The sequence below is a fragment of the Olea europaea genome, chromosome 23, assembly GCF_002742605.1.
Source record: "Olea europaea var. sylvestris chromosome 23, O_europaea_v1, whole genome shotgun sequence".
Classification (NCBI taxonomy): domain Eukaryota; kingdom Viridiplantae; phylum Streptophyta; class Magnoliopsida; order Lamiales; family Oleaceae; genus Olea; species Olea europaea.
In genome coordinates, this window is record NC_036259.1 from 549,780 (window position 1) to 562,191 (window position 12,412).

Consider the following 12,412-nt stretch of genomic DNA (forward strand, 5'->3'; position numbering starts at 1 on the left):
TTATTGGATAGTCGTCGCCTTGTTAACTTATTTGTTATACCAACTGGTCTGACTTGAGAAAAAATAATATGCCACACGGCATCTCCAACATGCCACACTGGGAACATGATTCGTGGACCAATCTTTTACAATGTGTATCAGCAAAATTATGCAAGCTGCAGTTACACATATGATATACTTGCTTTGAATAGAGCAGACTCGACAAACAGGATACATGTAGTCAACCATAAGAAGTAATGGATAAGATTGATGAACATGATTTCGTCAATTAACATTGATAAACAATTAGGAATTCATAATTATTTATCAACAATAGTACTGCACACAAACTGTACACCTCTAGAATGGCAAGAAACATGAATCATGATTTTGTCAATGTCAATTAACATTGATAAAATCATGTGAAAACCACAAATAAAGAGAGATGAAAGCAGAAAAAACAAAATAGACAAGCAAGGACACTAATTGAAATCATGGTTGTACAGTAAAGTGTTAGAGAAACTTGATCGCACTCTTGTTGCACAGAACCTGCATTGAAGTTGGTTTAAACAAGCAAGCCAAAACTGAAAATGGAAAATGATCACAATCACAAAAACATGCTACCAGCAAATGATTGGAATGGACAAACTTTGAAACTCAAATGCATTTAGAACTCGTTAATATATAACTTGAAGGCATCGTTTCCCAAACTCAGTTGTTCCTCTTCTATTTTCTTTGCTGATTCTACAATCGAATCACCACCACCTCGCAACTCGATGGATTGAAGAGTTGGAATTTCTCCAAAACCACTAGGGATCTTATTTAGTACATTGTTATCATGAATTGAAATGACTAGGTGCTCGAGTCTTGGGAAATGGTTGCGGTCAGCTCTCCAGTGCTTCAGTTCAGGGTCACTTAATAGCAGATATTTCAATTTAAGAAATTCTCCTTCATTTGGTTCCCACTCTTGACAAAAGAAGTCACACTCTCTAAATTTTAGCACTTCAAGATTTGGCATCGAACCAAGAATCGCCAATTAGAAGGGATGAAGGTTAAAGCCGTATAAAGTCAACTTTCTGAGTGATGTCAGAAAAGTAAAATGGATTACCAAATTAGGGAGCGTATATTCAATACAACAGCATAATGATTCAAGTTTATTTAGATGGCCAAGATTATTGACACAGTGTTCTTCCCAGTCAGCCGCTGTCTCATAATCGTAATAGATAGCCAATTTCTGTAGATTTGGAATTCTTTTTAGGACCTCCTCCGTCCAGCTAAAATTACGTATCGACGAGAGTGTTTGTAGGTTTTCTAGAACAACAATAGAATTTTCTCCCTCCTTAATTTCTGAACAAGGAGGACGAGGAAGATATATCGAATGAAACTTGACATGTCTTAATTGTGGCATCTTCCATATTTCTGGTGATAGTTCCATATCGCGCTTCCAATACTCTGGAAAAACTATTGTTTGTAGATTCCGAAGTTTATATATTGATGCAATGGACAGTGCACCGTTGCTATAGATGTACCGTATGTTAACCATTTCATCCATTCCATCTAGAAGTCGATAATAATCCTCGTTATGCAGTACTTTAAGTGAACAAGACTGCACCACTGAAGAAGATAGTGTTTTGTCATCACGCTCGAGAGTCCCTTTAGCTGCATGGAAATATAGAAAACACTGCGTCATATTACTTACACGGCATATACTAGTGCCCTCTTGAATATCATAAAGACTTCCTTTAGTAACACAGAAAAAGTTCTCCTTTTGAGCTTCTCTGACACAAAGGTCCCATAACAGATCATGAATTCTACAGGTTTTAATTTTTCCATTGGACCCTTTCTCTTGAACCATAACAAGGCTTCTTTGAAGGAGATCCAAAAAGTACTCCTCTCCTATGCCTTCCAACGTTTTAGAGCATGCAGGTTTGAGGATTCCCTCTGCAACCCACAACTTTGTAAGTACCATGACATTGATTTCAAAATCTTCTGGAAAAATTCCCATTTATAGGAAACACCCTTTCAAATGATAGGGCAAATGTTTATAACTTAAAGAAAATATCTTAGAGCATTGCTCCTCATTTGAAGTTATTTCTGAACTTAAATTTTCTACAATACTTCCCCAGTAATGTGGTGTTTTAGTGGCCTTTGATAGGAGGCCCCCAATCACAGTAACTGCAAGTGGAAGTCCTTGACAAGTTTGGGCAATCTTCTTGCCGATTTCTTCCAATTCAAGAGGGCAAAAACCTTCTCCAAACACCTTTAGACAAAATAACTTCCAACTTTCTTTGTCATTTAGAAAACGAACATGATGAAGAGGAGAACCAGAGTTGATATAATTAGCCACATTCTCAAGCCTAGTAGTTTAAAGGATTCGACTTCCAATTTTGTCTTCTGGAAAATATCTTTTCACATTGTCCCACACATCATCCATTACAAAAAGATACCGCCAACCCTTTAGCTTCTTGTACAGAATTTCTCCTAATTGATCAATGTCCTTTTCACTCCTCCCATCAATTTTTATTTTCATAGAGTCTAAGAGGCCTAGTAGGATTTCTCGCACACTATATTCTTGAGATACAGTGAGCCAAGTGCGAATATCAAAGTGATACTCAACATATTTATCAATGTAAACTTTGTGAGCGAGTGTAGTCTTACCGATGCCACCCGTGCCGACAATTGAGACAACTTCAAATTGTGGTGAACCTCCAACTAGCTGAGCCTTGATCTCCACCAATGCATCATCAAGACCAACCATAGTGCTCTGATCCTAAGAAACTGGTCTTAATGAACCAACAGGCAATGAGGTGTTGCACTCCAAATCTTCTCGTCTGCCACTCTCATCCTCAATCTTCTCTGTCCTTGTCTTTATGGAATCAACTTCTTCAATTAGTTTCGCTATTTCATGGAATAAAGTTGTAAAGATGTCACCACTGTGACTTGCAGATTCTTCAAGAACTCGATCTGAAATGCAGGATTCAATAATATCTTCAGTTTGACATGTTGCATCGCTGATCTTTCTCTCCAAGCCTTCGATTGATTCGATATTTTCTCGTGAAAAATTATCAAGAAATTGCAAGTAAACAACTTTTTCGAGGACTGAATCGATTTGTTGTTGCTCACCAGGAAGAAGATATGAACAATCATATTTCAGGGTGCGCGGTAGAATGTGAGTAAGAGGAAGAAGAGCAGCGTAAGCCATTTCTGTTCTCTCCTATCACAGCTTGAAGGATAGAAAATTGAAGCAAAATGAAAGCAATCAAATCTATTCCACTGAACACAATATGCAAGTTTATATTGTTTTAAGAATGTTGATAGCAATTTGCAATTTCTTAATTGAATAAGAGGCTGGCAATTTAGACTTTGAAAAGAAAAAACTATATTAAATTGCAATACAATTATTTGTTATTGGGTGGATGCAGACTTCATATCTGTTCCACCTAGCGCACTATGCAAGTATATATTGTCTAAGAATGTTGATAGCAATTTGCAATTTCTTAATTGAATAAGAGGCTGGCAATGTAGACTTTGAGAAGAAAAAATTATATTAAATTGCAATAAAAATATTTGTTTACTGAATGGATGCAGACTCCCCACCCAACACATTATGCGAGTATATATTGTTTAAGAATGTGATAGCAATTTGCAATTTCTTAATTGAATAAGAGGCTTGCATGTAGACTTTGAATTATATTAAATTGCAATAAAAATATTTGTTCATTGAATGGATGCAGACTTCCTACCAAACTACGCAATTATACTGTTAAAGCCCGTTTCTGGGATTGCTTAGGCTGCGTTTGGTTTCCGTTTTCATTTTTCATTTTCATTTTCAAAATTATTTTTAGTTTTTTCCGAAAACGGCTCATTTTCCGCGTTTTGGGCGTTTTCAACATTTATAACTGAAAATGCTCAAAACGATAAAAAGTCGTTTTGCGTTTTCAGTTATAAATTTTAACTCATTTTTTTGAAAATACATTTTCGAAAACGACGGACCAAAAGCGTTTTCCGCTCTCTCCTAAACTCACATTAGTTGATTGATTACTCCGCAATTAAAATAGACAACAAAATGACATATGCGCCCTTTAATATTTCATTCATTCTTTGTTGTGCTATTTTAATTTTACATCGGCATCGTGCATGCAGTTAAGCAAGAATTTAAATATTATCTAATTTTCCCTTTAATAACATAGTCACGTGCAATAGAAGTAGGTTGGGATTCTTGAATTTCTTTTGGTTTTACATTTTCTCTTTCATTTTTCATTTTTCATTTTAACTTCAAAAATCTTCGTTCCAAGGGACAATAACTTAGATGTTTGGTATTTGAAATCAAAAAACTAGCTGAAACTAAATGGAGGAGCGTTTCTTCATCTTTCGTCTAACTTCAAGTCTATCGTTATACGTCTCAATTCGCAATTTATGTATTTCCACTTTTAACTCATACCCCATTTTTACATTTATTATGTAATTCCTTTTTCTAGAAATCTTCCTTCTATTAATATGACAACATTTAAGTGCTTATTTTCATTCATTTCAAATGTAGACAATATTGAATTCGCAATTTGACCGTCAAATCATGCAACCCACTGTCTTTAGCCAATTCAAATACATAATGATCAAACAAGTATGTTCCACTAATCTAGAAAAGAAGGAAAGCAAATTAAAGGTTTGGTTACTTTAGCGAATTCAAGCAGATAATGATCTAACAGGACTATAAGTTATGATATAATTGATCAACCAACCCAAAGAAAACAAGCTGAATCACACTAATGAGTGAAATTTTTATATATTCCACACATTAAAGATTCAAACTCTCAGAAGGAAAAAAAGTACACTTAAATCTTTATCAATATTTAACTAAAATTATCTCAACAAAAAATAAAATACACAATGATAAGATGTCATATTACAAGACGCCTTGTGGAAAGGGGAAAGAGAAAACAAACAGGAAAATGTTAAAAAAACGACATGAAGAGTAAAATGGTGAATAATGATTAAAAATGGTGAAGAAGCTATTTAAGCATTTCCTAGATTCTATGCAGAATAAAAAATGATGGAAGAACAAAGCATAAAATTATTCAATTCATTAGTGATAAAATGTCTCGAATTTTTCAGAGGTACACATCTATGTCGTGAAAGGTGTGAATAGGAAACAAGACATGGCATTGAATATTTAATCTTTAATGTTAACCGTCTTCCGTACTACCGATAGATTGAATTGAGTTTCAAATATTAGTGATCCATTGATAAGTGAAATTTTACACTTATCTAGGCAATCGAATGGGGCGTTTGGGAGTGTTGTATAGTTTAGATATTAATGTTTTATAAGTATTGCTGGTCCTAAAGTTCTCACTGGATTCATTGAAGCTCCACCGGATTCCCTGTATGATAAACCATTATATTTTAAGTTCAGTGACATAATTAAAACTATATAATTAATTTACAGTGATCCAGTTGGAACAAAAAAAAAAATTTATTGTCTTACATGAAATGGTTTAGTGCCTTTAATAACTCTGTCTATGTTTTTCATATATTCGAAAATGAGGTGTTGCAGTAGTTTGACAATAATCGTAAAATTTTGTAGAAGCTTATGATGCAAATAACAATTGAATATTTCTAATGACAAAGCGGAAGGAAGAGAAAAAGGAAATAATTCAAACAAACCTCAACTTTATAAAAATGTGAGTTTAATTTTTTATTATTGATTTAAGGGCACGTTTAGCGCATCATATTAGATCACATAAGGAATAAAATATGGGTAATTGGCACAAAACGTCCCTACTTTTGGAGGTTATTGTGGAAAACGTCCGTACCTTTATTTTTTTTTTGGCTCCTACCTTCCACCTTTCTTTACGTTGAATGTCATTTTCATCAATTTTTAACGTAAAATGACTAATATACCATTTTATTTAAATAAAATAAAAAATAAAGAAAAATTGCAAATATAGGCCCAAACTTTTTAAAAAGTGCAAATCGGTCCAAAAGTCTTATTAAAACATCGAAAATGAAAAAAACAAATTCTCTCTCTCTCTTCTCGCCGCCTTCTCCCTCCGTCTTCTCCTCCCTCCAGCTTCTCCACAAAATTAATCAATACCCAGTGTTAAGGGATTCCAAATTTAAGGTATTTCTTTAATGAGTTGATAACTTTTGAAGGTAAGGTATGTGTGGCTAAGAGTAAATTTAATCAGTCATCACTCAACTTTGAAATGGTTACTACTTACTCACTCTTTTTTAACGGGTTACCCAATGGTTACTCATCTTTCCATTTAATTACCCATCCACCACTCATTTAACTTCCATCTCTTCAAATAAACGGAAAACTACACGTGGATAATGGAAGCAAATGTGGCAACCATTTCTCTGTTAAATTGATAACCTGGAACAAAACACACGACATCTCTTCTTTTATACCCACGACTTTTCCCCATAGTCACGACAACTGGAACACTGGAAGAGAAAATTATCGAAAATCCTATCAATTTCTTCAAAATTCTCCCTTAAATCAGCATATCAGGCTTGGGAATTCTTCTCTCCCTCAAATGGCAATTTCCAATTGTTTGATGGATAGCCATGCTTTCTTGCTTTGCAGGTGTTGACACACTAAAAGTGCAGCCAAAATCAAATAGCCCAAAGAGTGAAACCCAATTGGGGAGTCCAGGATAAAGGTCCAAACAAGATTATTGATGAATGCAGCGGAAGCCCACGAACACAGTAACATTATCGCCCAAGCTTGCAAGACGCCCAGAATCTGAGCGAATAGAGTGCCTTACGGTCGTCCAGAGCGATGACCCCGTTCTCGCCCAAACTTCGAATCGCCCAGGATCTTAGCAAACATAAAATATTATGGTTATCCAGAATACAATTATTAAAGCAGTTATTGAGTAATCTTATCACATTCTACGATTCAAGGAGCCCAGTTGAAGGCGGTTGAACGACAAAGAGTAATGGCAGCAGTTAGAGACGGCAGTTCCACAATAAGTTAGCCACTATAAAGAAAGTGGGTAGTTATAAAGCAATCAAGCAGTTTCCAAGCGGTTTGTCACGAGGAAATCATCCAGAGAATATAAAAAGGAAGAGAAGACATAGAGAAAAAGAGGAAGAATCAAAACACTCTCAAACAGAGAATATGTAATTTTAATTTCTTAGCTAAAATTTAAAAACACTTCTTTTAGTACTCGTGTGCTTGTGCCCCTTGGAGGCATTCTGTTTATTTCCAATTGTAAATCAAAACACTCTTTTTTGGGACTTTGTCTCAAGAGGTCTGTTTTTTACACAATCGTTTGATCCTTTTTTTAATTGTTAGCGACTACCCGCGCGAAGCAATTTGGCACGCCCAGTGGGACCTTGGTGTTTGGTGTTCAGGATACAAAAAGTGAAACAATATGCCTCACAAATCTGATAAGAAAGCAGCAAGTCAGGGAGGAGTCCAATCTGTGATCGAGCGATATGAGGAACAACAAAACTCTCCACGAATAGAGGGAAAGAGTCATAGTAGTCATAGTAGTCACAGTCGTTACAAACCATTGACAGAGTTGAGTCCTCGAACCATGCGTGCATTACTTGGAGAATTCACACAGGAAGTCGTTGAACAGGTAAATCTACAAAATATTCATAATATGGAAAGATTTACCCAGAATGGAAATGCACATTATGACAATATGGCCAAACAACTGAATACATTAAATGAAATAATGAATAAGTTAGTAGGCCAAATTTGTTAGCCAGTTGTGCCTATTACAAGTCACTTTCAAGCTAGGACAATTGTAGGACATAATTCCCCAGTCCTAAGTCCAAATTAAGGGATAGAACCACCTTTTGGTCCGTCTACTTCAAACCAGGGAGATGGTGTAACGCCAAATCAGAATAGTGGTAATGGTACATCTAACTTGGGGGGTAACCTAAATGTAAGAGAAAATGTCCTAAATAATGGACAGAATACCCCACTTGTTAATGATGGAATAAATATTCAGGCTAATGGTAACAATGGCCCAAATCATGGCAACTTTGTTGCCAACCAAGGACCAAACATCAGGCCTCAGGCAAATCAACCGATCAACCAACCTGTAGGAATTCCATATGACCCCAACGTCATGTTGAGAAATCAAATTATAAAAATAGGACAGGATTAAATGGCTTTTGGGGTACGTCCTGTCATTAGGCCGACTTACACAAAGCCATATCCTGATTGGGTAGACCAAGCATATCCATGGTCTAGAGGGTATAAAGTGCCAAAATTCTCATTATTTACCGGTTTAGGAGAGATGTCTACTCTAGAACACATAGGGCGATTTACATTGCAAAGTGGTGAAGTAACAGACTACCATAAAATGATGTTGTTCCCTAGTTCATTAACAGGAGTAGCTTTCTCCTGGTTCATCAATTTGTCAGCGAACTCTATTCAAACATGGCAACAATTGGAGCAATTATTTCATGTTCAGTTTTATAAAACTGAGCCTGAAATTACTTTGACCGATTTGGCGAATCTACGTCAAATGCCAAACGAATGGGTAGAAGGTTTCCTTCAAAGGTTCAAGACAGCGAGAAGTAAATGTTTTGTACCTTTGCCCGAAAAGGAGTTTGTTAAAATCGCTCAAAGTTATCTAAGCTTTGATTTGAAAAAGAAATTCCAAGATAGGGAATTTCCTGATCTTTTTCAATTAAGCGCAAACGTGATTAGGTATGAACGATTAATAAGAGAAGAAGAGCAAATGAAAAATTCTAGCAAAGGGACTTATTATAGAGACCCAAATTTTGTTGTTCATACCATTAATGACGAGTATTACGATCGAACCGAATTGTGTTTGGCCAAATTAATCAAAGGAGACACGTATACTTGTCCTATAATGGCTAAGCCTAGATCGTCGGGCAAGGATGAGCCTATAAAAGATGAAAACAAAAGGTTAGAACGTTCTCGTTCGATGTAACCAAAGCTGACCTTATATTTGATAAACTATATAAAGATAAGCAGATAAAACTGAGCGATAAACATAAGTTACCAAGCCCTGAACAAATCAAGGGTAAAAAATATTGTAAGTGACATAATGCATGGTCACATTTAACTAACAACTGTTTGGTTTTCCGCCATGTGTTACAGGACGCCATTGAATCAGAACGAATTACGTTCGAGGATAAGAAAAAGATGGCAGTGGATGAAAACCCTTTTCCACAGCCACTTGGGGTGAACATGGTGACGACTGGTTTCAAAAACAAGTTGCCAAAATTCAAATTTGGTTATAGACGACGGAGAGGAGGACCCTGGGCCACACCCCAGTGTCTTTGAACGTATCAAAGAGAAGGAGCCTAAAAAGGATAAAGACGTCCTGTGTGCAAGATGTAAAGGAGAAGTGAGTGCAAATACAGAGAAACCAGGGATATGGCAGCATCACCATCGCCCTAGTTTTTTCCCAAACGGTTAGCCTGTTAGAGGGCAAGGTACATCATTCTATAAGGGACCGCCTTTTGAGAGACAGTTTAGGTCAATAAATAATGGGAGAACATTCAGGCCACAACCTCGCCAACCAAATGTATGGCATTCGTTCTAGAATAATGCAGGAAGGGTGATACCCTTCAACGAGATGACTAGAACCCAACAAATGAGTTTTCAACGGAATTATGGACGAATGATGAGGCGACAACAGGGAGTGCCACGTCCTAAGGTGCCTAAAATACTCGAGGTAGCCAATCAAAATGTTCTCGAAGACAGTGAAGAGACTGGTACAGGTGAATCGATGGAAGAATTGTCAGAGAGTTCTTCTGGGAGATCGAAGTTTGAGAGAGACAGAAGGGATGAAGAAGATCTAGATTAGCCCCTTACTATTCAGCTTGGTACGTTACCTCCTGTTATGGCTAATAACTATTTAATAGCCAATGAGTTCAAGAACAAAGAGAAAAAAAGAAGAAATAGAGGATAACGAAGAAGAAGCATGTGTGCTAGAATGCGAAGAAGGCCAAACTTCTAGAGAGTCCTACAATGATGAAGATGATGATGGTATGACGGACATCGAAGAGGAAATTAATCTGGAAGCAAAAAGAAGAAAGAGAGGAGTATCGCACAATACTTTGTTGAAGCAACTACATAGAGAAGGTGTTCGTGAAGTGGATTTGTTGGGAGAACCATCTGAGCGTTCTTTCGATTATTATGTGTTGTATCGGACACCCAAGAGAAAAAAGAGAGTACCTCGCTCTGAAAAATATGGGTCACCTCCAAGAATATTGCCTCCTCCCACAGGTTGGGTAACCGAAGAAGAAGCATTAGAAAACAATAAAAAGGAAATTCAGGAAGCGGAAGCTCAATGTGACATACTGCACGTTGACTTATCACAAAAGGATAATTCAATAGAGAACAAGCAGGAAGTGGAAATAGATGCTGTCAAAAAGGTTATTTTTAAGAGACCAGCCATGAAGTTAACTAAACACTTGAGGTCATTGTACGTTAAGGCCTTTGTTAACGGTATACCTGTGGCGAAAGTACTTATCGATAATGGAACAGCTATAAACACTATTCCATCTAAGATGATGAAGAAATTTGCAAAGACAGAAAGTGATATGATTCCAACAGAAGTCATCCTTACAAGTTTCAATGGAGGAGCAACTTTAGCTAAAGGGGTTATGCCATTGGACATAACTGTAGGGATAACTACTAGGACCACAGTCTTCTTCTTAATAGATGGTCCTACTAGTTACAATGTGTTATTAGGAAGGGATTGGATACACGGAAGTCGCTGCATACTTTCATCACTCCATCAATGCCTGGTTTTCTGGAATGATAAGGGTGAAGCAGAAGTGGTGCAGGCAGATCATAGACCTTTTGTCGCAGAAGCAAACTCAGTGGAAAGATTCATGTACGAAGGAAATTACAGACTTGTCAGAGTAGTCCAAGATGGAGAAGAAACTCAAATTGTTGCACAGAGCGAAGAGCCGTTTTCATTAGATGTACTTACTGAAATGTTCAGTCAAATGAGGCCAAACATAGTGGCCCTAGAAGAGCCAGTAATTGGCAAAAAAGTAATCAAGGAATTTTAAATGAGTTGTAAGCAACAAAGGCAAATGGCCGATGTTCAGACCTTCAAAACCAAATTAATGGCTTTCAATAAAGAATGTAAAGACAAGATGAAAGAAGAAGTAGCCTTGAAAGCATTGGGAGACAAATTGGCAGTGTTCGAGTTGGAACAAAGTATTGGCCGAGAAGTCAACAAGGTGGATTGTTTAGAAGAAAAAGTGCCTATATAGGAAATGGACGATGAAGTAATGAGGATCACCAAGCCTGGATACGCTTAAGCACAAGACCCTCTGAGTACAGTGAATATTGGCAATGAAGGGGAAGATCACCCAACATTCGTCAGCCAGATGCTTGATCAAGAGGTTAGTGATAAATTAATCGCTTTATTAAAGGAATATAAGGATTGTTTTGCTTAGAAATATGAACATATGCCTAGTTTAGATAGAGATTTGGTGGAACATAGATTGCCAACCAAGCCAAATTTTAAACCTCATAAGCAACCTACTAGGCGCTTTGCTCCTAATGTACTTCCTGAGATTAAGAAAGAAATAGAGCGATTATTAAAAGCAGGCTTTATTAGAACAGCCAGATATGTCGAGTGGTTGTCCAATATCGTGCCAGTACTAAAAAAGAACTGTAAATTAAGGGTGTGCATAGACTTTAGGAACCTAAACATAGCCACACCCAAAGATAAATATCCAATGCTTACAGTAGATTCTTTAGCAGACTCGACTGCTGGACACGTAATAAATTCCTTCATGGACGGGTATTCAGAATACAATCAAATTTATATAGCTGAGGAAGATATACACAAAATCGCCTTTAGATGCCCTGGATCTCTAAGATGTTTTGAATGGGTAGTTATGCCTTTCGGCCTGAAAAATGCAGGAGTGACTTATTAAAGGGCAATGAACTTGATTTTTCATAATATGATAGGCAAGTTTGTTGAGGTGTATATAGATGATATAGTGGTTAAATCAATTAAAGAAAAGGGGGATTGAACTCGATAAAAATAAAGTGAATGCCATTTTAGAGGCCAAACCACCTAGCAATAAAAAAGAATTGCATAGGTTTCTAGGCTAAGTAAACTTTTTAAGACGCTTTATTTCTAACTGTGCAGGGTGAACTAAAGCTTTTTCGCCGCTTTTAAAGCTGAAGAATCAGGACGAATTCGTCTGAAAAGAAGAGCATCAAAAGGCTTTTGAAAGCCTAAAGACATATTTATCAAGTCCACTAGTGTTAGTGTCACCAATCCAAGGACGGCCAATGAAAATGTATATATCGGCTAAACAAGAATCAATAGCTGGAATGGTCGCGCAAGAAGACCAATTTGGTGAAAAAAGGGAGATTTACTACTTGAGTAGACGGTTAACAAAATGTGAATATAATTACTCTGCCATTGAAAAATTATGTCTTGCATTGTAATTCATATGTACG

At 36.7% G+C, this 12,412-nt stretch overlaps 1 protein-coding gene across 2 annotated transcripts; it reads right to left on the bottom strand.

Annotated features, from left to right (window-relative positions):
- Positions 1-278: 278 nt before the first annotated feature.
- LOC111372055 (putative late blight resistance protein homolog R1B-12) lies at positions 279-2,754 on the bottom strand. 2 transcript variants are annotated; one of them, XM_022994209.1, is made up of 2 exons: positions 2,638-2,754; positions 279-1,638 (listed from the first exon to the last, which is right to left on the bottom strand). In XM_022994209.1, exons 1-2 carry the CDS (start codon positions 2,735-2,737, stop codon positions 1,016-1,018), a joined length of 723 nt encoding a protein of 240 aa, XP_022849977.1. In that variant the 5' UTR covers positions 2,738-2,754; the 3' UTR covers positions 279-1,015. The 2 variants fall into 2 exon arrangements, with proteins under 2 accessions (XP_022849977.1, XP_022849976.1); XM_022994208.1 differs by having other exon boundaries at positions 279-1,920.
- Between the last annotated feature and the right edge of the window lie 9,658 nt (positions 2,755-12,412).

Bases quoted from the DNA above. Each gene is read 5' to 3' on its own strand.
- LOC111372055 (XM_022994208.1), bottom strand. From the start codon at position 2,737: ATGGTTGGTCTTGATGATGCATTGGTGGAGATCAAGGCTCAGCTAGTT. The intron at 1,921-2,637 runs GTAAGACTACAC...TGTGGGTTGCAG, and splicing joins TGTCGGCACGGGTGGCATCG to AGGGAATCCTCAAACCTGCA.